The sequence below is a fragment of the Lytechinus variegatus genome, chromosome 13, assembly GCF_018143015.1.
Source record: "Lytechinus variegatus isolate NC3 chromosome 13, Lvar_3.0, whole genome shotgun sequence".
Classification (NCBI taxonomy): domain Eukaryota; kingdom Metazoa; phylum Echinodermata; class Echinoidea; order Temnopleuroida; family Toxopneustidae; genus Lytechinus; species Lytechinus variegatus.
In genome coordinates this window covers 14,924,352-14,951,410 of record NC_054752.1, presented here as the reverse complement: position 1 = coordinate 14,951,410, position 27,059 = coordinate 14,924,352, and the positions used below count along the sequence as shown (strand labels likewise).

Here is a 27,059-nt window from a genome sequence, read left to right as displayed (position 1 = left end):
AGAGTCCTACCATTAATACAAAGAGTTGCGATTGATCTGATCTACATACCACAGTTACATGTATGGAAAGCCAGCAACACTAACATTTAAAATGATGCATGTTCAGAATGATTTCTAGATATTATTTACAATTCAGTGTGTTTCTCTTTTGTTCAACATAGTGCAAATTTCCTGTCAAAAAAATTATGATCATTATAAATGATTATATTTGATTTTTAATCAGATTAATCACTATGGCCTATATTCTGAAGTCAGGTTTAACTTAGACCACGGTCTAACTATGTGCTAAAATTATGGGAAGCCAAAAACTCCAAAATTTTGCTTGTATTGTATATTTATCATATTTGCTATTTTGTTGCCCTCTACTTTTGTAATGAAGAAAAATACTTAAGAATTCTTCAATATCATTCCCAGACATTTATGAACAATTGTAGTATCAAATAATAATAATTAATTAGTTAATAAATTGGATGTGAACTAAGAATTTGTGCCCAATTGGCCCTCCATACTTAAACCACAACTTTTAACCAGGGTTTAATTTAAACCCAAGTTCAGAATACAGGCCTAATTATTTACACTTCTTTGTTAGATTGGACACAGGGATACTGTTCCTTGATATCTTCTTCAACCTCTTTGCTCACTATATTCTGTGTATTTACTAACAGCCCATCAAGTCCCCAGGTGTCGGAAATACCAGTACTAGTTCCACTCCATCCTCGACACCAGATTCGAAACCTGATCGGGATTCCCTAAATTCAAGGAGGCCCCAGGTATCATACACAAATTAATGTCAGTTGTGTGTGTATCATCATTCCACTCAATTTCATCCCATAAAAATCATGATTTATTATTATTTAGACCATATATTTTAGGTCAAATTGTGGATAAAAGTGTAGTTATTTTTTGACTATCTGGATTTATTTGTTACCCATTTGATATTGGATTTGTTTTATTTTCCTTTATTTTGTGTAAAACATGGGCACATTTCATTCTTTAGCTCTCTGGATGTTAAAGGTAAATGCTAGTTTTGGTAAAGATATCAAAATGAGTTCGTACAGAATCCAATGAAATGACCACCAAAGTGTCTGTATAAAACGCATGTGCCAAAGGATTCTGGAAGAAATTGTGTAATTGCTGAGAAATCAGCAAATAAGCACAAGATTCGGGTCATGCGTCGGGCCGACTTTCAAAGCAATAATAATACACTGTCCCACGTGCGCTTATCTGTGTTGGTGATCTTCGGTGTGAACATTTTTCAGCGTACATATAGATTTCAAGATTTCACAAAGTTCAGTTAATGTGACTGTACCAGATCTAGATCCTCGATGATATACTGACAATTAAGCCTTGTTTTACAGACTTTCTCATGAAATCAGTGTTTACTGCAACTACTGGAATTTCTCTTTAAACATGTGTTCATTACCACACCCAGTGTGCCATCATGTGAACATGTCATTTATCTTTCAGTTTCATAATCCACAATAGGTGCAGGAAAAAAAAAACAGCACTGTATTGAATGAATATATTTCATTTTTATTAGGACTTGGGTGACAGGTTAAGCATAAGTTATGGCTGGCAATTGATATTGATCATTAAAATTAATCCTCTTTAAAATTGAACATTTGTTGAATTGAACTTTGCCATAAATAATTTTAGTCTAGCACCTGAGTCTCTACAAACTCAAAGTATGCTTTAGGTATATAGATCTAGCAACTTTACAACTAATACTAGAAAAACAGAAAAAAACAATTATATGTAAAGTGAAGTATTTTTTTTGCATTACTATTAGTTTAATCATCATTTAGTATAATTAAGATACTAATGATGATGAGGATGATGAATCATGTTGCTGTGTTGTTGTCAAATATACATTTTGCAGTATTTTAATTAAATTTATTGTGACTGATTTAATGATAATGATTGATATTCTTGAATGGTTGATGGTTATGAAATGATGATAATGATGTTTAAACATTGAATAATTATAATTAGAATGATAATTATTCAATGTGACAGTATATTTATTTATTTATTTATTTATTTATTAATCAATCAATCTATTTATTTATCTATTCATTCTACACTTATTATTATTATTATCATTATTATGTTGTTTTACATCACTTATCACTTCATTTATTGTGTGAAAAGCAATAAAGGAACAATGAAAGAATGCCAATACATATAGATGTATACATTTACAGAACAAAAGAGAGCCCAGGACATGATCACATTACATTATGATGGTGATTATTATTATTGTTGATGTTGTTGCTGTTATTGTTATCATTATTATATCATGATCATTGTCATTGTCACATTTGTATTATCATTTTTATTCTTACTTTTATTTCTAAAAATGTTATCATCTTTTCTTATTGTTATCACAATTATTGTAATTGTCATAATAGCAGCATCATCCTTTGCATACTTTGACTACATGTATAATCGATTGTTTACCTTAATATTTTGCCCACCAGACCCCCAATGACAAGACACCCAGCGGTGCGGAAGCCAGACCTAGAACCCCTTCCTCCAGCAGTACTACACCAGGAACCCCTAACCAGGGACCTCAGAACAAAGTCAATACATCATCAGCTCCGGAGGCTGAACAAGCCATCATCAAACAATCAACACCCTTGGTAATTAGCTCTTAAAGTAGAAATATATTGAAAATCGTAAAAATGGAGAATCATATATCACAATAAAGGAGAAAATAAGGAGAACACGATGGTGTACATCATTTATCATGGAGACGGATGAAACTCAGTTAATTGATAGTTTGAAGTTCTCTCTCTGAATGCTTCAAACACGCAGAATTACGTCCGCGAAATTGGGGATTTTTTATGACGTCACTGTCTGTACGAGAGGCGTGATTGGCTCTCCCACATGAAGCTCCACTTGCATGCAAAACCTGTTGCAAGGGTAGATTTTCTCCACATTGTCACTGAATATTTCGATCCCGAAATGATCGAAAGAAAACCCAGAATTTTATCTAGATTTGGATTTTCAAATTGATGATTTTGAGATGAAGAGAATGATGATGAAGTGAAACAACACAGTGACGTAGTTGGAGGTAAATTGGGGGAATTACGCCGATGATGATGATGAAAATTCAACTTGCAACACAATCACAAGTAAAGTCATGTACATGCCGATTCGCTACCAATTCATGCTGCTGGAAGTGCTAGCTACACCGCGCGGGCCAAATTGAATTCATGCTGAACATGAATAACCACATCCAAACAGAGTCTATCATAAGAAGGAAAATGATATAACTGTACTTACAAACAAGTGAATAATCCGAACCTGAAGGCAAATCAACTCAACGAATAGTAGCAGACGATATGGCAAATGCACTGACGATAAACTTCGTGTGGCTGGATAGATTGTCACTCGTTCTGTTAGATGTAACTTTTATCTCATTAATTTGACAAAATTACGAAACTCGTGGAATTATTTATCTATGTAAAAATATAGTAACATCTCTTATTATTTTTTGAATTACGATAAAACCTGTTTTGAAGGAAAACGTTGAGGTAAATTAAGATTAGATGTAAAAGATCATCCCATCATGCGTAGCATTATGTGATCGTAAACAAACCATCACAACAACACATGCCGTATTGTTTGCTCGCCTTGGCTGAGACTGAGAGAATAGATCTATGCACGTGTTGCACAGCTCTCAATCAGCAAGGAAGGAATATGTGCATGTTTGCGATGGTTTGTTTGCAATGACATACAAGCTACGCATGTTGGGGGGTGATCTTTTACATGTAATTTTAGTTTACCTCAACGTTTTCCTTCAAAACAGGTTTTATCGTAATACAAAAAATAATAAGAGATGTTACTATATTTTTATATATATAAATAATTCCCCGAGTTTCGTAATTTTGTCAAATTAATGAGTTACAAATTACATCTAACAGAACGAGTGACAATCTATCCCAGCCACATGAAGTTTATCGTCGGTGCATATCGTCTGCTGCTATTCGTTGAGTTGATTTGCTTTCAGGTTCGAATTATTCACTTGTTTGTAAGTACAGTTATATCATTATTTTCCTTCTTATGATAGACTCTGTCTGGATGTGGTTATTCATTTTCATGGATTTAATTTGGCCCGCGCGGTGTACGTAGCTACCACTTGTAGCAGCAGCTGAGTTGGTAGCGAATCGGCATGTACATGACTTGTGATCGTCAGGCAAGTTGAATTTTCATCATAATCACCGGCATTGTTCCCCCATTATTTACTTCCAACTACCTCACTGTGTTGTTCACTTCATCATCATTCTCTTCATCTTTAAAATCATCAATTTGAGATGAAATTCTGGGTTTTCTTTCATTTCATGATAGAAGTATTCAGTGACAGTGTGGAGAAAACGTACCCACGCAACAGGTTTTGCATGCAAGTGGAGCTTCACGTGGGAGAGCTAATCACGCCTCTCGTACAGACAGTGACGTCATCAAATTCCAGTCAATTCAGAGACCGATGCGAGGCATATTTCGGAGGGGCATTTTAGCGTTTTTTAATCGGCGATTTTCACCTTTTTGTATTATTTTCGGATTTTTTGAATGACCCACTGATGATCCCCACATCATTACCTTTCCATTGATATATAATAAGACCACATTCATAATCAATATATTTCTCCTTTAAAGATAAATTCCAGTTTTGGTAACGATCTCAAAATGACTTTTTACAGAATCTAATATAATGACCATCCAAGTGTCTGTTTGTATGAATACAAAATATGTGCCAAAGGATTCTGGGAGAAATTGTGTAATTGCTGAGAAATAAGCAAAATAAGCGCGGATTTGGTCACTTCCGTCGGGTCTTCATTCCAGCAATAATAATACACTGTCCCACGTGTGCCTATCTGTGTTGGTGATCTTCAGTGTGAATGTTTTTCAGCGTAGATTTCAAGATTTCACAAAGTTCAGTTTATGTAACTGTACCAGATCTATATCCTCGATGATATTCTGACAGTTAAGTCTGGTTTTACAGACTCATTCATGAAATCAGTGTTTACTGCAACTACTGGCATTTCTCTTTAAATGTATATACTCTTGTTTATCAGCACTTTTTAGTGCTAAACAATTTGATCATCATCAACTATACATGTTTATAGTATTGACTGGCCTTGAGGGGAACATTAAATATATTTCCTGCAACAGAACCATTTTGGCCTGAGTCTTTTAGCTGAGGGCAATATGATTAGGTATGTTTGTTATCATCCAAATCAGATATCTAGAGAAACCCATGAAAAATTAAGATATTTCTTTTAAGAATAGGGGCTTATTGTATCATTTTTCTACATGTATCAGCGGCTAGACTCTGCACTTTACCATGTTGATGTATGTGGTATATTTCTGAAAATAATTGTAAATCCATTTTATTTTATTATCAAATTTTTCATCTGCAGGAAAATGCTGCAACACCGCCTCGGCCTAAGCAGGGTGCACCCCCATCCCTGGGTGAAAGTCCCCTCTTCCCTCAGTACCAGGCCCCTACCAGCGTCTATGAAGCGCCCTCTGATACAGAGAGCGAGATGGAAGAATCGGGATTGACCATGGATTCCATGAGAAAAGAAGAGCTGTTCCAGCGCTATAAGCTCATGGAGAGGAGCTTGGTCAAATACAGGACAAGATACAAGGAGGTGGGAATCTGGTTTTTGACATCCCCGTTACAGTAATAGGGGCAGCACTATAGGGGATGGGGTGGGGGGGGGGGCTGCCCCCTTGATTATTCAAGTGGTTTTATTTTGAAAAAAAGGAGGAGAAATGGAGGGAAAAAATAGATAAAAAGATGCATGTCATGCAACTCAGGAGTACCTTTGCATTTTTTTGATAAATTTGATAAATTAATAAGTATCTTGTCCTCCCCCTTTTCAAAATGCACTGGTTATGATCAACTACAGTCACCACTTCACATGCATCTCCTTAATATCGATGTATATATGGAAGTGTGCATCCTCTGTGCATGGTCTGCCAAATGTGATGATGTAATAAATCTTACATGCAACTTTGGAATTCAAGTGTGATATATAGTCACATATCAATCTTTGGGAAATATAGCCCTGTGCATGTACAGAGTTGGTGGTCATTTTGTGAAATTCTGTTTGAATTTGCTTTGTGATCTTTACCCAATGGAATTGATCATTTCTAGCAAAAAAAGGCTGATATACTTTCGCAGATTAATTTTACCACTGCATGCCTTATCTTTGACTAAATATTATGGCCTATTTATGTTTTCTAATAATTTCTCACAAACACTTGCAGGCCTCATCAGCATATAGAGACTTACAAAAGGAAAATGAGAAAATCAAGGTATGTTGCAATATTCTGTGGTTGCCTAAAAGTAAACTTGCTTTTGCGGGAACATTTTTGTGATTTGATGTTGATATCCTTTTCTGCAGTTCTGATGATGTTGTAGTCATCTGTTTCAAATAATCAATGTGCAAAGATTCTATTTTTGACATTTTTAGATCAAAGGAATTATTAATATATCAATATTATTATTACTGTTGTACTTACTATTATTATTATTATGATGATGATGTTGATTATTATTATTATTATCATTATTATTAGTAGTAGTAGTATTAGTAGTAGTAGTAATAGTATGGTCGTAGTAGTAGTAGTAGTAGTAATAGTAGTAGTCGTAGTATTAGTAGTAGTTGTAGTAGCAATAGTGTACATATATGTAAGTATTTGGCAGTAGTAGTACTTGTAAATATTGTTTGATGCAAAACTTATGTGGTTACCTAAATAAGGACTGTATTTAAATCAGAAAATTTCCTCTGAATCAATGATAATTTTCTCCATCATCTCTTTTTCCTGTCCTCTTTTCTTTTTTCAGAATATCATGTCACAAACTCAGGATAAAGCACTCAGGAGAATATCAGAACTCAAAGAGGTAAGAACTTATAATATGGCAGACACATTGTTGCAGTGCTAGAGGAGGAGGAGAAGGAGGAGGAGAAGAAGAGGAAGAAGAAGGAAAAGTAGACAACAAAAAAGAAGAAGAAAAAGATAGAGGGAAGGAGGAGGAGAGGAAGAAAAAGGAGGAAAAATGAAGAAGAAAAGGATGATGAAGGAGAAAGAAAAGGAAGGAAAAGGAGGAGGAGGAAGAAGAAGAAGAAGAAAATTTAGACAACAAAAAAGAAGAAGAAAAAGATAGAGAGAAGGAGGAGGAGGAGAGGAAGAAAAAGAAGGAGGAGGAATGAAGAAGAAAAAGAAGATGAAGGAGAAAGAAGAAGAAAAAGGAGTTAAAGGAGGAGAAAAAGAAGAAGAAGAGGAGAAAGAAAAAAAATAATAGAAAAGAAGAGAGGAAGGGCAAGGGGACAAGGGGGAAATGAGATGAAGAAAATAAGAAGGATAATCTAAGGGGAGGAAGAAAAGTAAAGAAAACTAGCCAAACAATCATGTAAATTTTTATCTTTCAGGCAGCTGAACTTGACAGGGGTGCCAAGATGCACATGGAAGAAACATTCCGTTTATCTCTCGAGGAGAAAGATGAGATGGTGAAAGTACTGCAAACACAGGTGAGACTATACATCATCCCGGGTGGGTGTGTCTTAAAGCTGTTTGTAAATTATGAACGTCTGATAACCCTTCTAGTGACCAATACACAGTGGTAAATTGTCCATAAACCACCCCGGCTCAGCAAATCGGAGACCGCAGATCACGTCATGACCACATGGTCGCCAAAATAATTCCTTCGGACTGCGTGCAAAATTATCGACAGCGATAACGATATCCGGTCACATTGTCTACATGGGAAATGGAAATGGTTCGTGATTTGATCTCTCCAGTATCAATTGTAAATTATTGAGACTGCAATTTCATGCATATTCACGCGACGCTCCATAACCGGGAAATCAATTGACTTTGTACACGTTGCGATAGACTCTACAAACTCCTACAAACACGATGCCATATTGACACTAATTCGTAAGATTTTGATGGAAAAGCAAGAAGTAATCAAAATTCGCTTACCTGTGTGGTATCGGTGAGAAAATGGATCCTCTGAGAATACCTTTCCTAATTCATATAGAATATAGGAAAGTGAAATTCTAGGTCAATTTTGGTACGAGGTGATAGAGAATTGCACACTTGTTTTGGTGGAATACTGTGTGGGGCAATGGAAGGCCTGCACTGCGCATGCTTACTATATTTTCATTCATAAATTGGCTCTTGGCAGTGGCTGGATGATGCCATGTAATAAGCAAAATGTACACGCCTGCTAGCGTTGAATGTACCCCTATTCGTTCTATACAATTTGCCATTGTGCAATATTAAGTATTTAAGCTATATCACTTGTCACAAGAAAAGATCACCAGTTTGTAAAGTAATCTGTAACTTACAAACAACTTTAGGTAAGTGCCACCAGGGGCCCGTTTCATAAAGGACAACTACCATTGTAACAGAGCTCAGCAGCCAATCAAAATCAAGGTTACCATGGTAGTTGCCATAATGGTAAAGTTACAACATTTGCAAAACCTTTATGAAACTGGCCACAGATCTTTTATTTATCAGTGCTTATCAGTGATTAGTCACTGTTTTAGGCCACAAAATTCAGCCATGGAAAATTGAATATTACACAAATTAATTCATTATTGTATATGCTTTTCATCTTCACTCTGCCTTGGACAGATTTACAGAGGTCCTTGTACTTGTGTAGTTATAATAATAATAATAATATAGGATATTTATATTGCGCACATATCCACCTTGTTAGGTGCTCATGGCGCTCCTATATTACCCGGCTAAGCTAGGCGTTCATAGCGCACACAGCTTCTTAAGGAATTACTTCCTACCGGTTCCCATTTACCTCACCTGGGTTGAGTGCAGCACATTGTGGATCAGTTTCTTGCTGAAGAAAATTACGCCATGGTTGGGATTCGAACCCACGACCCTCTGTTTCAAAGTCCGAAGACTAAACCACTGGGCCACAACGCTCCACTTGTGTATATGTACAATGTACACGTGCAATACATTTGTTTTCTCATACACCCTTGTTATAAATAATAGTTTATCTACATGTATTCATACATTAGAAAATGAGCACATTTGCCAAACTGTTTGCACTAAATTAGGGACTTGTGAATTGGACATAGGATGTACATGTGCTATTCATCCACCCTTTTATATGTTGATTAATACATACACTACATGTACATGTATGCCACAATTTGATCAAGAAATATCAGGAGTTTTTCAGTGCATTTATTATTTCTACCTAACCCAGCAGTATATAGAGTATACCCTTAATGTGTCCATCCATCTCCATATGACAGGTTAAATTATTGAAGACAGGAAAGAGTGTTGATGAGACTGATAGCTCAGATAAACCTCCTGCAAGCCCCTCTACACCAGCAGCCTCAGGGGAGGGTGATGCTGCTACCATGGAAACAGTCAACAACCTTAAAGAAAAGGTTAGCAAAAATATTAAAATATGATATGAATTATTTGACCTATCAGGATACAAATATTATTACTTTTTAAAATATAATGTTTTGAAGTACTATTGTTGTGTTGGGATCGAATTGGTGATTATTGGAGGGAAGCGTAATAAGGAAACTTTGGAGAGTTATACAGTTCAAATCACTAGGTATTTAATCATCAATATTCAGCTGCAGTTCGAAGTACATGAAGATTCAGATATAACAGGAGACGATGAATATAATAGTTTTGAAGTATACGATTAAGATTCGGAGTGAAGTTAAAATATTATTCGATGGACGTCTAAGTCTTGAAGTCAGTCAGTCTATCTGGATGAGTGTCGTTCTAGTATTCTATCGTATTCTCTCTCTCTAATAATCAAGAAGTCTTCTTTATATCATTTGTTTTGGGGATGTAACTATTTTAAGTGATCTAAACTTGATCTAATTGGTCTACAGGTAACTGTCTATCAAAATTTCTCTGGTATAAGGGGTGTGGTGATGCTCTGTGCAAGTGACTGGGGCTGGAAGAGTGAGTCATACTTCTTCCATGAAGTTAGCTGACGTCACTGAGGATTGGTCTTTTTATGGTCAAGGCTTATCAGTTAAATGGTATTGAGGGTTTGGGAATTCTTAGATGACATTGGGGGAGTTTGTAAACGAGTGAGGGTGAATGACTGAAAGGATAACAGGAAGTTAAATACATACTACATAACACTATGCCAGCATTTAGCAGTGGTGTAATAATGGGTTACAAGACTTGAAAGGTCTTAACAAAATAACACAACTTGGCAGGTTTCTAGTGTTATGTTCTTTATTTACAATTTTGTTCTCATACTTTAGATGGTCAAGTGCAAGGCATTATTTGCTGTTAGTAGTTTAAAGTGAAAAATGCCAATATATGAATTGAAGTATGACATATAAGCATTGCTGTCGGGTGACTACAGATTTCAACAGTATGATGCAGCAGAAGACTCTTTTGAATATAGGGATTTATGTTTTCCTTTGCAGGTCAAACGCTTAGAAAACTTGCTTGGAAAATGTAAAGAAACCATTGGCAAGAACAAAGAGAGGACAGCCCAGCTTGTTAGCGAGAAAGAAGCTACGACAAAAGAATTAGAACAATTAAAGGTAAGATTTTTGTTTCCATGTTCACTATCTTCATTGATTCATTCAATGTCAATCCATTCATTAGTGAAGAAATTGAATGCTGCCCTCTACTGTTTAGTTTAAGTGACTTTTAGCATGATATTGCTTAGATCCCAAATAAAGCATTGTAAAACTATTGTTATGATTGATGGGAGTTTGGGACTGAAATGAGTAATAAATGAAGAAATGTATCAATGATTAAATTGGTAAATAAATATATGAATTGATATTAAAACAAACAAATAGATAATAAGATAAACAAATGAATGAATAAATGAAGGAATGAATGAATAAATAAATAAATAAATGAATAGACAAATAAATAAATGAATAAATAAGTGGATAAATAGAATAAATTAATAAATAATTTAGATTGATGAAAAGAAAAGAGCAAACAAATGCATGAGTGAAAAGAAAGAATGAATACTGAATATAGTTCGATTAATTCATAAATGAGGAGTTAAATAATTGTAGGAACTGATTTTATGATTGTTACCATGATTTGCAATATTATGATATTTTGTTGTTGTTGCAAGGATAAACTTTACTCTTGCTTGATGAAAAACTTATACGTATTTTATGTCTTGACCAAACACAGGAGCAGCATAGTCTGGAGCAAGCCAAGTTTGCCGAGAAACTGAGCAAGGCCAAGGACGAGCTTGACCAGTCCGTCGAGGAGAAGGCCCTGGCCATTGCAGAAACCAAACAGATGATGCACGGTGAGCTTGAAAACAGAGAGCAGCAAATCTCAGAGCTGAGGAACAAAGCCCAGGCTGCTGCCAATGAAGCTGAGGTGCTCAAAGCAGAAGGAGAGAAGAGCAGGAAGCAAAGTAAGTTGAATATATGTATCTATCCCATTATCTTCCTATTTTCTTCCTCCTCCTCTTCTTATTCTTTTTTAATCTGTTTTATTTTCCTTTCCTGTCCTCATTTCCATTCATTATTCTTTTCTCTATTCTTCTTCTCCTACACAATTCCTAGTATTCATCTTAATTTTCCCCAATTCCCCTACCCTCCTTAACTTTCTCCTTTTTCTTTGCCTTTTTCCTTTCTTCATCATATTCCTCTTCTTGTTCTAGTTCTTTTTCTCCTCCTTTTTTCTTCTTCTTTTACTCCATCTTTTTCCTTCTTCCCCTTCTCCTTTTGCTTTGTTTCCTCTTCCTCTCTACCTCCCTTCTTCCCCTTCTAACATTCTCACATATTAGCCACAGAATGTGCTGCTCTTTCAGTTTGATGTGATATGAGGTGTCAAAGTGTGGTTAGGGCATGATGAGACATGTATGACATTTGGTTCGTTTTTTACAAAGATTTTTGTGATGTGTCATTTTTTTTTAAAGTCGGAGGATTTATTTATTTTTCCCCTTGTGTATTTCTTTCATCATGAATTATCCAGTATCCTAGATAGTGGATAATTGTGTTGATACACGGAAGAGGAGATGGTAAAAGTTTGTTAAAGGGATAGAAAAAGAGAAAGATTGAGAGGGAAGTAGAAAGAAGAAGAAAAGCAAAGAGAAGGAAAGAAAAAAATAGATAATGAGGGAGAAAGGCCAATAATATACTCAGTGTTTTAAACTTCAAAATTAGAAAAAGAGAACGAATGACAAAGTAATCAATAGCAATATACATACATGTACATTATACAGGGGATGGTGAATAAAAATAGGAAAGAAAGAGGGGGAGAGGGAGTTAAACAAAATCATTGTGTTGTGAACCTGTGGAGATACAAAAACGAAAGAAGGAAAGTAATAAAAAAAGAGAAAGAAAAGCAGGTACAGATACAGTAAAGAGAAAAGGTGCATACACTGTATAACAAGATAAAATAAAAGATCCTTTTTTGCCATTAAATTACTATAGAAATACATCTATTAAAAGTGGTTGAAGGAACTTTTGATAAAGGATGATTCACAATCTATCTGTCTCTTTGTGGTTGATGTAATGATAGTTAGCCCTCTATCAGATAAACCCTACTGCATGTGTGAGTGACTCAGTTACACTATTTGTGCATGCATTGTGCATTCGTGCAGTTTTGACAGGAAGCAGGCGAATTGTTGGAAATTAGTGTTTAGACCCATTTTGTGGTAAGTGGGTTTGCCTGTTAACATTGCTACAGGAATTAAAGAAAAATATCTATGGAAATGTTCATGTACAATTACATATGGCACTATTAATTAGCAAATTACAAAGCTTTTCTTTTAACATTTAACTTGGATACCATATATGCTGATTAGCGTTTGTTTACTCTGTCTGGATATGGATTAAAATCAATGACTTGGTGTCCTATATTCCATGCATATGGACATGTTGATGCTGTCGGCCAATGGATTGTGATGAGAATCCTTTAAATAATTTCCCCTTTTCCACTTAAAAATTCCACAAAAAATATACAAAATAGAAAATTCATAATAAATATTTGAGTTTATACATCAGGTGAATGAAGAACAATGAAAAATGACAGTGCCATATGCTGTACAGATGCATAGATGTACATAGATATACGTGTATACAGTGTGCATGTAGTTGTTTGAATATGCCGTATGGAAAGCTTAGAAGGAAAGTGGTCTCATAATTTACTACCCCACTGTATTCTTTCTCCAGAAATAGGAATGAGATATCATGAACAAAGAATGTGGCCCCTTCACAGCTGTGTATACCGCATTAATTAAACTGTCTGACCATTGAGCACTTGGTTAATTACCTTAATACCTCATCTTGGACAGTGGTCAAGATATTTCGTATATTAAGAGATCAAGGGAGAAGGTAGAGTGGGGGAGCCGTAATGAGGGGAGGAAAAGAAATAACGAGATGGAGAATAAACCAATGAGAGTAAACACAGTCAGAGCTGTCTATTAGTATGATTTTGTCCTATTTAGTAAGACTTTGATGGGGGAAAGTGATGCTAAATTAGATTTTTCCAGTGGAAATAGGATTTTTTAAACTCATAAGAATGATGATTTTTGGTATGTTTTTAAAAAATTTAAGAAAGATATGATTTTAGGATTGAAAAATAGAATAAAAAGTAATACGATAAAGAATCAGATTTTTTCACAATTAAGGTTGGCCTCTCTGTCAGAGGAGGATAAGAAGAAAGGGCAAGAAAACAATAATATAGATGAAAAAGGGAATGTAGTTTAGAGTACCTTATACCAAAAGTCAGAATCGTGCCTTTACACTTTAATCACCTATTATCACATTTAATTGTAGACAAACCAGAGGGGATTGTGGGAAAGCTATTGGGAAAGATGACTAGTGCCTTTAGAGTGGGTTCCTGGCCAACATACGGTACAGAACAAAGGCTATTGATAACGTACCCAAATGAGTTGGAGGCGGGGGGGGGGGGGGGGGGATGGGAGTAGAAAGAGGGAAGAAGAGGTGGAGAAATACAAGGAGATAATCATGAACCTCCCATAGCATCAATGAAGGAAATACATGTGTTCGATTATGTCTAGCCTATGACTTCATTGGCTGAGAATGCTTTAAATTTACTGCTTTGCATTTATTTTATTTTTGGTCAGAGTTTCAAGTATTTGTGATTTATTGATACTACATGTACACGTAGTACCTCATCTTGGCCAGTATTCACAATATTTGAGATATAGATTGTAAAAAAGGGTCAAGAAGACAAGTGAGTGGAGGTGAATAAAAAAATGATAACTAGATGAAAGAGGTATTAAAGCAGGAAGAGATGGAGGAAGTTGAGGGGAGGGGGAGGTAGAAGAGGGGGCAGGGTGGGGAGATTGAGGAGGGGGAATAGAGAAATATGAGGAAAGGGGAGTGGGAAGAGGGAGGTAGAAAAAGGAGTTGAAAGTTGAGGTGGAGAGTAAGATGGAGAAAGAGGAGAGGGGGGTTTAGGAACAGCAAATGAGAAGAAGAAGAAGAAGAAAAAGGGGGAGGAGGAGAAGGGGAAGAAGGAGGAGAAGAAGGAGGAGAAGAAGGGAGGAGAAGAAGGAGGAGAAGGAGAGGAAGAAGAAAGAGGAGGAGACAAAGAAGAAGGAGAAGGATAAGGAGAAGAAGAAGAAGATGAAAAAGAAGAAAAACGGAGGAGAAGAAGGAGGAGGAGAAGAAGAATGCAGGAGGAAGAGAAGGGGTTGATAGATGGTAGAAGGAGGAGGTATAGATGAAAGAAATATGAGGGGAGGAGTGGTAGAGAGGGAGAAGACAGAAAAGTGATGGGGAAAGGAGTGGGCAGAGGGGGGGGGAGTGTGGGTTAGGGGAAAATGGTGGATTAGGAAATAAAAAAAGGTAGAAAATAAGTCAAGGAAGAAAATGTAGGAAAAGTAAAAAGAGTTGAATAAGAAAAAAAAAGAGGGAACAGGAGGAAAAAACCAACGGAATGCCAGCATAAATCATGTTGATCGAAGTGCATCCTAATCACATCAAGATAGATGGTGACAAAATTGGGTTGACCCATCCGCAAGTTGAATCAATTATAAACCATAACACCAACAAGAAGGATGACAGTATCACAGCCTCGAAAATCGATTATCGCGTAACCACCCAACCCAGTTTTACTAATTGAACTGCTATTTGCAGCGAAGCTAAGCTTGATCTTCATAGCGTAATGATATAATGAAGTGATAAGTGAATGATTAATCCCTTAGATAGTTAATTAGTTGAGTTTGAGAGGGAGTGGTTGATAATCTGAAGTGGAAGTGTTGTAACCAGGGCGTGTTCAATAGATTCTCTTGACCCATACAAATATATGTACAGGTGTACACAGATTTGATGAGATGAGTTTAATCTGACTGCATTTTCTCGTCAAATTGGCAACAATCATTAGATTTACATCAATTTTCATTTCTTGAAACAATAAAATACGGATTTATCAAAGCGTGTAGAGTTGTGAAAAACTTTCAACTTTTATATAAAAAAACTGTTAACCTTATGGTGGTTGAACTATAAAAAAATCTTTGGAAACCTTGTTTCTATTAAAGGTAATAAAGATTTGGTTGAATGCGCCTTTCAGGAAATCATGTTTGAGTTGTGAAAAGCTGTGTTACTATGGTTGAACTAAAACTCTTGGGAAACCGTGTTTCTATTAAGATAATAATGATTCGGTTGAATGCAACCTTTCGAAATGCACCTTTTCAGCAATCTATGTTTGAGATAAGTTGGGAAAATTTTTTGTTGAAAAACAGTGTTACTGTAACTATATAAACCTGCAAAGTCTAGCAGCTTGCAGACGTCGCTTTCCCACTACGTTTGATCCATCGTGAGACAACTGGTAAATTCTACTACTCAATTCTTCGCCACAATGAACCTCTTCCACATCATCGTATAAACTATAGTTGAACTAAAACTCTTTGGATACCTTGTTTCTAATAGAGATTCCGTTGAATGCAACCTTTTGAAATGCACCTTTTCAGCAATTCATGTTTGAGACGAGTTGGGAAAAAAATTTGCTTAAAAAACTGTGTTAACGTAACTATAGCTCAACTAAATGTAAAACTCTGTGGAAACCTTGTTTCTAGGGTAGTAAAGATTCTGTTGAATGCAACCTAATGGACATAATGGTAGTAATATCCTCTGTCCTTTTTACTGTCATGGTCAACTGTTCGGTTCTGTCATCTGTGATTGTCGTGAGGTGACAGCGACAGATGACAATTCCGGATTAAATATTTTGAGTTTCCTCTCCTTAATATTCAATTGTGTCTCATTATTTGTTCATTATAATGACTGGAAGATACATATGCTGTTGAATTATTGAACTATTTCTTCAACTGGACAGAATAATAGTTGATAAAAGAACAGTTTCATGCAAGAGGTGGAAAAAATCAAACAAGGATTTCAGTACCCAGTTGTCTGTGAAAATTACTATTTTTTTCATGATGTAGCCTACTATCCACATTGTAAATTTGTAGTATATTGTATTTCCTTTCCTGACATTTGTTCCACAAATCAATATGATATTAAATGAATATGAAAAAGTGTGTCTGTTGAGAGTGGATATTAATAAAATTTTATTTGTGTCAAACTTTTCTCATATAAAGTTCAACATAAACTCCAGCTCATAATTGAAAGTTGGAAGCATGAAATAATTGATTATAAGTTTTCTATGTAGCCTATTGGCACCCTGTGTCTACACAATACATGATTTATTTCTCATAGACTTCAAATGTATGTGGCCACCTGAGCACTGTCTTGGAATAATTGTTATAAGCTACTGAAATGATTCAATGTGATTGGTTGATGATAATGAATTAGTAATAATATAGGTATATTTACCCGGGGAAGCCACTTCACTTCTGAAAACTGTTCCCCCAGTGGCCCTGCTATTATTATTACCTTGATAATGATATTAAATACATGTGTAAAATAATACCATGTTATTTTCAACAGGGCTCATGTACATCATCAACTACTGCAGATTCCCATCGCAGAAACAAGAGCAAAAACTTAAAATGATAACCAGTAAATCAGAGAATCATGTGAATGACTAATAAGAGCCTTACTGTAATTTATCTGCCAAAGTTAGCTGCTGTTCACATTTGTTTATAGTCATCCATTGAGCTATTGCCAGAATTAGTCTTATTTTGGTATCATTGTGCCTTCACTAATCCCCACATGTCAAACACTCTTTATTTTCATGCTTCAACAAGCTGGAAACTTGGCATACAATACTCACAAACCTTTTTTTGTGGTTGAAATCACTAACAACTCTCTGTGTAAAACGGACTCAGATTTTTAAAAATTAATAATTTGAGAATCTATGTATTAATGCAGGATAGTGAATGTATGAAAGACAAGAATGTTTACAGGGGAGGGGGACAGGAAGGGATCTCCCCTTTTGTAGCAAGTACAGATCTTCCTAGATTTTGAAATGAAAATATGAAAACAGTGTTTATTAGAGGAGTGAAGCTAAGAAAGCTTCTACTTTACCCCCACCTTTTAACAGTGAACTTTCTTCTTTTTCTTGATTCAGTTGGAGAGCTGAAAGCAGAACTAGAGAAGCAGTTATCTGAATCTGAGGCTCGGAGTGATCAAGAGAAGCAGAGTCTAGCCCAAGAGCTCTCCAGGGGAAAACAAGCCGTCATAAGTCTCATGCAGGTAAGAAGAACCATTTGCCCCTTATTTCTTGTCTCCCCACCTTTTAATGTATTATCATTCTATGATACTGGTCCTGTTGAATCCATCTGTCTGTCCGTCCGTCCATCCATCCACTCATCCATCCATCCATCCAACCATCCACCCACCCACCCATCCATCCATTCATCCATCCATCCACCCACCCACCCACCCACCCATCCAACCATCCATCCACCCACCCACCATCCATCCATCCATATTTTATTGTTCATAATAGAAATTGGAAATGAGATCCTCCGAAAACTATTTTTTTCCCAATGATCGTTGGTTCGGCAGCCACTTAGCAGCACCAGATCGATGTTCCTCTATCCCTTTTATTGTTGAATGCCGAACAGGGAAGCAGCAAATCCAATCTTTTAACATTCTTTGGTCTGACACGGTCAGGGCTTGGACTCCTGACCTCCCGGTTGGGAGGTGGACCCTCTTTCAACCAAGCCAACACACCAGTTTGAAAGAAATTGAATTGTAAAAAAGGCATTCATATTACACCTTAGATCTAGAGAAGTAATTTATTCCTACATTAGGTGTACTATGAAATGTTACATTTCACAGACAAATAAAACAAAAATTGAATTGCATTAAATTGAATTGATAATCAGGCTCAAGCCATCCCATGTGGTATTAGCCTATGTAAGAAGAAGACCATCTTCTTGTGAAACAAGTGAATAAAAACCCATACACTTTACTTGTCAAATAAATACACCTGAGTCCTGTCTTTAAAGAGTTACGATTGATCCTATCAATCTCAACTGTATGGAAAACCATCTCATAATTGTCCTACATGAAATTTGTATAATCTTTATAGTTTAAACAAAGAGAATCACACAGACACTGAGTCTTCAAGAGAACGATGAATACATGTACATGTATACAGTACATAATATCTGGAAAATATTTTGAACAAATTTGCATTTTAGCTGTTGATGTTGCTGGCTGTCCATAGTTATGATTGATCGGATCAATCGCAACTCTTTGTAAGACGTGGCCCAGAGTATTAACATTTATGTAGGATAGATTTTAGATTTCTGTATACATATTTATGTACAGTGGCATGTACATGAACCTGCACCGCTGATGGTGGTAGAACTCCCATGTTTTTTTTCGTTCGGCATGCCTGCATCTGCATGTAGCTTCATGTACCTTTAAGAGGAGTGAATGTTCCTGGCATGACATTTCAGAATTTTTCAGGAACTTGTTGCTTCTCATGAGGAACTGGTCATAAGATCAACCTCCATCAACACCGTGATACTGACACCCATCAAGATCATCTGATACTGAAGGCCCCAGTCAGTATGGTGTTTGGGGGTTGAAAGAAGGTCACATGGAACTTTCATGTAACTTGAGGCCAAAAACCCCTCAAACTTTGTTTGCTGCTACATGTACATGACCAGCCTTCATAAAAAGTTCTCATGATAGCAACTCATGTTGGAGTATCATCTTTCACTGGAAGAGCCAATCAAAAAGCAGATTTTTCACTGTTGCTATCATGGTAGTTGACATTCTTGAAAGAATTGCTATCATAGCAACTCTTTATGAAATGGGGCCCAGCTGACTTTAATTTTCAATTCAAATATGTCTTGTCTTCTTGTCTTTCTGTTAATGCCCACAATCATTATATTGATTATTATGGCATATGAACGTCAAGATTGACTTGACCTGAAATTTACCGGGACCGGCAGATGCAATACACCGGGTGAACACCCTACTCTTTGACGAATAGTGTATTGGTTTTAACGTGCATAGGTTATGACTCTCCTATACACGGGACCAACATTTGCGTCCTTTCCAATGGACGGAGTGTTTTCCAACTGCATTCGAACCTGCACTGAATACAGTGGTGAGGCACGATAACACACAACGCTATAGCATCAGATTTTTTGTTAGACGCATTTCGGCATGAGCAGGACTCGAACCCCTGACGTTGAGATCTACGATCTTATCCGAAACATGCGCTCTCACCGAATGAGCTACGCTGCCTCCCTAATATAATATAATATGATATGATATAATATGTAATATAAATATAACTCCCCCCCAAAAAACAGAAAAAAACCAATAAAAAAATCCAAACAAGATCTGCGACATTACCCAATACAACTCTCCTCTTGGACACTAAAAATACACCCCACAACATCCTCTTTTTTCCTATTCTACATGTATATGAAAAACAATTAATTCATGATACACAATTTATTGTGCCACCAATGACAAAAAATAGCAAGGTAGCAAATAATCCAAGCAAGAAATGGGTAGACAATTGGACATTCTGTTGCTCAACAAGTGATATAAATGGTAAGGTTTATAATGCATTTCGTATTCATGATCTGTGGTGATGCATTGTGTGCCACATGCAATCTAAAATTTGAGTGTGAATTTTTTGTCTCCCATCTGAAACCATTTTCGAAGTTGTAAAATGCTTCATGTTGGTCTGGACCATTGCGGACAAAAATGTGCTGTACTAATCCAAAGTATTTGATTTTCATTTGATTTCTATTGTACACTGCCTGTCCAACCCATAATTGGCAAGCTAGGATCTGATGACCAGGTTAACAAATCTAATATGTTCATATACAAAAGACATACTGTCCTGTACTGTATAAATAGAGAAATCTTTCTGATAATCAAACCAAAGAACAAAGTCATACACCCCTGTATCAACAAAAGCAACAAGGAATACATGAACAGCAATGGAAACAACAAGTACAATAACATTAAAAAATACGATGATAATGATTAAATTCACTAACATTGATTTCAGGCAAAGAAAATTATCAAAATATCATTACATTGTGCTGCAGTGAACTGGATTTAAAGGTCAGGTCCACCCCAGAAAATTGTTGATTTGAATAGATAGAGAAAAATCACAAACGCTTCAAATTTCACCGAAATCAGATGTAAAATAAGAAAGTTATGACATTCTAAATTTTTGCTCATTTTTCACAAAGCAGTTAAATGCACAACTCAGCGATATGCAAATGAGAGAGTCGATGATTTCCATCACTCACTATTTTCGTTTTTTATTGTTCAAATAATACAATATTTCCATTTTTACAAATTTGACAATAAGGACCAACTTAACTTAACCATAAACTGTTAAAATATTGGTAATTTCACATGTTCAGGGAGAAATAAAACTTTATTTCACATGACAATGACGAGAAAACAAAAATGTTTCATATTTCATATAATAAAATGCAAAAGAAATAGTGAGTGATGTCATCAGTTCCCTCATTTGCACACCGACCAAGATGTGCATACATGTATAACTGTGTATAAATTAAGCGAAACTTTAAAATGTCATAACTTTCATTATATTTTACATCCGATTTTGATAAAATTTTCAGTGTTTTGCTTGTTGGATTTTTCTCCTTTTTTTCAAATCAACTTTTTGTTTGGATCTTTTGGACTTGTCCTTTAATAATATTTAGTGATAATAATAATAGCTGGACTTATGAAGCACTTTTGGCCTGAGGATACAAAGCGCTGCTATTATTACCCCTGCTTTAGCTCAAGCTACCATCACCGGCGCTCAGTGCATGCAAGAAATTACTCCTGCCAGGTACCCATTCACCTCACCTGGGTCGAGTGTAGCACAGTGTGGATAAATTTCTTGCTGAAGGAAAGCACGCCATGGCTAGTGTGTCCCACTGATATTACAGCATTTTCAGTATTATCGCTGAATATTGATATTAAAGTGATTGGTTAACATTGGTTTGACTTTTAAAAAATCTGAGCTAGAAGGTCACACTTGTCACATATGTCTGTGATATGTTACAAAAATGAAGCCCTGAAAAAATTGCATTCGAAAATCATTATTTAGTGCTTCAAAAATTGAAATATAAAGTGACCGGAAACACCATCTTAGTTTCATCCCATACAGTTATGTGTACTATTTAGGCGTCTATAAGACGCCTATTTACAAAATCGGGGTTTGCCTTGTAGTTTTAGCTTTTCATTCTCAATAATGGTTGTTTTCAGGGTTTATTAGTTCAAATACATGCACTTGTACACATGTTTCATCTTGGTTTGAGAATTTTTTAAATCGGCTGCTCACAAAGTTAAACAATACCTTTAAACTTTATATTGAAAATCAATGTTGGAAATAAAAAGTCACTTTTGTTTTATATGAATATCATATTGTTGCAGTCTACATCTCTGGCAGGAAATATTAATGTCACCCCCGTTAGCCCCTCTCCATTCTAATAAAGCAAGCCCAATAATACCGATGACAGTTCGCTGGGCGATGAGTCAGTCCGTCAAACCTGTTATCTCGTTTGTGAGTGGTTTCCTGACGCTCTATATATTAGATGAAAATGATGCAGTGGTTTTCCTTGTGGGCCCGAAATATAAGTTTATTTAATGAAGAGATAATTGGAAGAGCCCATACCTTGCCTGACCTTGCACCATTGCATGTTGAATGATAGATAGTTGTATGAGAGTCATTGTTTATCATGTGTGGGGGTCTGGGGAGCCGTGGTGTAGTGGTTCTGACTCTCGCCTTGTAAACAGAGGGTCGTGTGTTTGAATCCCATCACGATCTTGCGTTAATCCACACTTTGCCACTCTCGACCCAGGTGATAAATGGGTACGCGGTAGGATGTGAAAGTCATTGTACATGTATGTAGCTTTTCCAGAACTGTGTGCACCTCGCCGGCGACTGACTGGAATACCGGGTACTCCCCAGGGTGTGGAGATTGTGCACACATTGTGTGCGGGAATGAATGATTGAATCCGATGACCGAGGTATTAATGTGCTTGAAATAATTTGTGGCCTCCTTCAGTTTCCCATGTATTTTAAATTGCAAGTTTGTTGTGGACCTACAGATATCAAAGTTTTGTGTGAAAACAGTGGGCGACTTTTCTAGTTTTCGAACCCACAACCCTATAATTACAAGGTAAAAGTCATAACCACTGGACCAAATGCTATGAAAAAATCTTATTTTTTTGTTTTCATATTTTTTATAGAGGAATAACTGTATACAATGTATGCAAGTCTTTATTTAATAACTAATTCCCTGGTGAGGGAGCATGTGTCATCATCAAAAAAAATAAATATAGAAATCTAGATGATTTGAATAAGATAAGCTTTTAGACATTCTCTAGACTGATGAATCATGATGAGACACGGGGGTTCTCCCCAGGTGCTTTTTATGTCTGTGGTAATTTTCAAGTGACAAATTTTTCCCAGGACAATGCTTTTTCTAAAAGACCTCTATTGTGTTCATCCCAAATTCATGTATTAGGAGAATGTCAATCTATTATTCAGAAAAAAGTGTTATTTTAAAATAAGACTCATTGTGACTGAAATTCACATCACAGCACAGTATAACTGTATCTAAATCATATTTAGTATACATACATGTACATATAAATGTTAATTGATATTGACAATGATGATAATTATAGGATCATCTATTTATCATACAATCATTTTCCTGTGATGTTCTTCAGCATACACTGTTTTATTTCCCTAGTATTCCATAAATATTCATACAAACTTTAACAGTGTGTACATGTACATGTAAAGTGTAACATACATGTAGCTTGCGTGCACTTGCAATTTTTTTTCTTCATATTTTAGCCATATACATTTACATGCATTTCTCAAATTGTCTCCTAAAATATAAGGCCTTGTCTGAAAAAAGGAAAATTTTTCAAGTGAGATAACAATTGTGATTGGCACATTTAATAGAGCGCTGTAAAACCAAATGACAACATACATGTACATGTATAATGTACACTGACCCACATAGGCAGTCCCCGTTTCTATTAAAATTGGAAAACATACATCGAAATTAACCTCGGTACTATAGCAGATTTAAATCAAAGCTTTACACCTGTAGAACTCTGCAAAATCCCTTGTTAACTTGTGCTTGCCTTTTTCTGGATAAATCATCCAAGAAATAATACTAGTATGTATTTACAACACATTGTATTGTATGTTGACTGATGTTTGTGAACCGTGGCTCAAACTCTGTGTTAACACACCCTGTGATGTAAACAGTATAAGGAGGGGGGGGGGTAGGTAGTCACACCCCCCCTTCCCTCCCGATCCCGAGCTAAAGTTATCTCCTTCTCGCCTTGTAAATTTCCTGAATCATGATTAGAGATGAAAGAGGGATCGAGGAGAGAGACTTGGACGTGGGAAGGGGTGAGAGCTTGGCAGTGAAAAAGAGACAGAAAAGGGAATTTTAGTAACCAATTTGAAAAAAAAAAATTATGATCTTACATTTAGGATGACAAGAAAATTTCATGAAAGTTTTGACTCGGCACTTACCAGTTGTCATTAACCAGCAGAATGTTTTAAACAGGTCTTTCCTTTTTATCTTTTATAATGTCACTTAGTTAGAATTTTCAATAGGCCAAAGATAAATTATCCTGGTATTACATTCCAATTGTGTCACATTTTTTTAGACACTGCTATACAAAATGGCGTTAGGGTAGCAGATTTATTTTTTTACATAAGACTGTACAGAACATATTTAAAAGCTTTTCTCTTTTAATGTATGTGAATGACGAGAATTTGAATTAGATTTGGTAAGCAAAATTATTCCCTGTTATAAATATGTTATGCATAATAACATTGATTGACAAATGTCATTGTTATGCTGTCATAGCAAGCTTGCTGTCATTTGAATGTGTACCAGAGAAATTAACCTTGTTTGATGAACATGATTTTGTTGGCGGAGGTGGTAATTAAAGTAATTTAGTAGAAGGACAAAGGGGTATATTCCATGGGGATATTGCTTTGACAGTTGCCTTAATTCACTCTTTCCTTCTTCATCCTAATTTTCCTTCTTCCCTGTCTTCCTCTTTGCTCTTCTATTTCTTATCTCTCTGTGATATTCATTTATTCAAAGAATGCCACTGGATGTACCTTATTGCTCTAAATTTGTTTCTCTGTAAAGTAAAGTTGTTAATTTTTCTTTGGAAGGTAATTGTACTGTACACACACTCATATAGAATGTATTATATTGGACCCCAATGTCAAAGCCAAAGATCACAGTGAAAGCCGATGTGTGAAAACCATCCACTTCAGATACTCCACACAGGAAGTCAGTGAAGGTTGGCTATAACGAGAGATGAATCCTTGCAATGATAGCCAGTGTTGGACACCCTCCGCAGGCTCAACGTCATACGAGAGCCTGTCTCATGACCGGAATCGCGTCGGGTTTAATACCGTCCATCTGATGACCTCACCCTACTCCTTGTTAAGATCTCAGTCAGCAAAAGTTTGGCTGGAGAGAAATTAAAGTATTGATTTGACCAAATCGTTTTGCTTTGGACAAAGACGTGAGTCACGTGTTGGGAAGAGTCCAAATGCTTCCTGAGGCAAATCTTCATCAGCTTGAGTTTTTGAATTATCCTTCTACATATAATTTGGGCCCTGTTGCAGTAAGAGTTGTGATCAAACACAATTCATAAAAACCAACACAACTTGATTTTACAACCAATGAAATGAGCATGATAGGGACTTAAGATTTATTTTTTACTTGCATTTTAAACACAACTCATTCTGCAGTGGGTGTTTCATAAAGCTGTAACAAGTTACGAGCGACTTTAAGAATGACCGGTGAGCCTGTCTTTCCCTAGATAATCGCCAATGAACATTTGATGGTGAATAACATTTACCACAAGAAAGAATCACCAGTCGTTCTTAAAGTCACTCTTAACCCATTGACTACTGAATTCTGAGATTCCCATAGGCTTTGTACAGGGATCCAGTAGGCAAACGGTTAACCTACAAACAGCTTTATGAAACTGCCCCTGATCCTGTATTAAAATGATTAGTAATGAAGATGCAATTATCAAGAGATTCACCTCAAGGTTGAAGTCCAGCCGGGCCTCATCTTACAAAGAGTTACGAATGATTCGATCAATCGCAACTATGGAAAGCCAGCAAAGTCAACATGTAAAAATGCTTGTTAAAAAACATTTCTGGATATGAATGTATATCCATAAATTCATTGATTTCCTGACAGTTTGATGTGTTCTCCTTTGTGTACAAAGGACATTTTGCAAATTTCCTGAAGGAAAAAATCATGACATTGTTGGATTTCCATATACTTGAGGTTGATCGGATCAATAGTACATGTAACTCTCTGTATGATGGGGCCCTGGTATTCTCTCAAAATAGTAATTCTTGGTACCATACTACCACACCCTTAATATCAGATGCGGAACCTAAAGTGTGCATGCTCCATAGTTTAACTCTAATGTCATATTGCAGTGGAGTGCTTCATGAAAGGCCTTTTTAGACGTTATATCTGACTTATCTGACAGTAACCATAGACAGTGACAGTCAATAAAAGCCATGTACTTGATATTAATAGCCAATCAAAATAAAAGATAGTTTAATCAGATGTGACAACTTGTTAAACAACAACTATCAATGATATGCTCTACAGGCCTAAGCCAGAATACCCTTCAAAAGCTGATGGAGACTAGTCTGCAGGCACAGACCCTTATGGAACTTTGATCAACAAGTGTGCCTCCACGCAAAGACTAGCACATACAAAACTTGCTGTTCGAGAGAGCTTTCAGTACACAAGGCATGAGTAGGCTGCACATTCAGACCCTTATTTCGAGTGAAGGGTTTGCCCAGCAGACTAGATGGAGACTGGGTTTCTTAAGGCGACCGCACACCTTACAACTGGTCTGCGACCCGATTTTGGAACAAATCACATTTTGCTCATTTTCTGAAGATGTGGATGGAGCATATCATTCTATCTGAGGTTAAAATTTATTGAAATAATATTATAACAATTTTGAAAGATTGCAAGCCCTTATTTTGGAGTAAAGTTCAAACTATTTTCAAATCGTAGCCAATCATATGACTGCTATGATGTCATTATGACTAGATATTAAATTCGCTTTTATTCTAAGATGGATAATAGCATAGTCACAAATTCGATCATAGGTATTGGTACAATGATTTAGAACATTACACAGTAAGATATTCCAAGTCTCAATATTAGCATCAAATCCTATTACAATTTATTCTGAAATCGGGTCACAGACCAGTCGTAAGGTGTATGGTCGCCTTAAGATTCAAGATCATATCCTAAAGAGGGCTGATCAGGACTTGTATCTTAAGACTGAGTTAACTTGGGCTAGTGGAGAACCAGCTTTGGTCTTAGATACTTGACATTTTAAGGGACAAGTGTAATTGGTAGTTGGCATTGCCGCAAAGTGGGGGATGTTGTGGTTGTACACCCCTCCCGTCTCGGTGCGTCTTATTTTAGGTGCTGTTCTTGTTTGGTACTTCCTGTGCATGTCTGCAAGATGCAGGGAGGGAGCCGTGCATACATGTATATGAGCCAGCTTGTTAAAAGTAAGAGCAGTTAGACACTGCTGTGTGGCAGGTTTAAAGGGCCGTTGAGC

The 27,059-nt window shown here is 36.2% G+C and overlaps 1 protein-coding gene across 1 annotated transcript in view; it reads left to right on the top strand.

Moving 5' to 3' along the window:
• Positions 1–27,059, top strand: part of LOC121426658 (golgin subfamily A member 4-like) — a 66,330-nt gene that overhangs the window by 7,415 nt on the left and 31,856 nt on the right. Inside the window, exons 2-11 of the mRNA XM_041623029.1 lie at positions 666–770; positions 2,481–2,642; positions 5,424–5,657; positions 6,280–6,327; positions 6,860–6,916; positions 7,446–7,544; positions 9,300–9,437; positions 10,455–10,574; positions 11,191–11,422; positions 17,512–17,636. Coding sequence (XP_041478963.1) covers positions 666–770; positions 2,481–2,642; positions 5,424–5,657; positions 6,280–6,327; positions 6,860–6,916; positions 7,446–7,544; positions 9,300–9,437; positions 10,455–10,574; positions 11,191–11,422; positions 17,512–17,636 — 1,320 coding nt within the window. The remainder of the gene's footprint in view (positions 1–665; positions 771–2,480; positions 2,643–5,423; positions 5,658–6,279; positions 6,328–6,859; positions 6,917–7,445; positions 7,545–9,299; positions 9,438–10,454; positions 10,575–11,190; positions 11,423–17,511; positions 17,637–27,059) is intronic.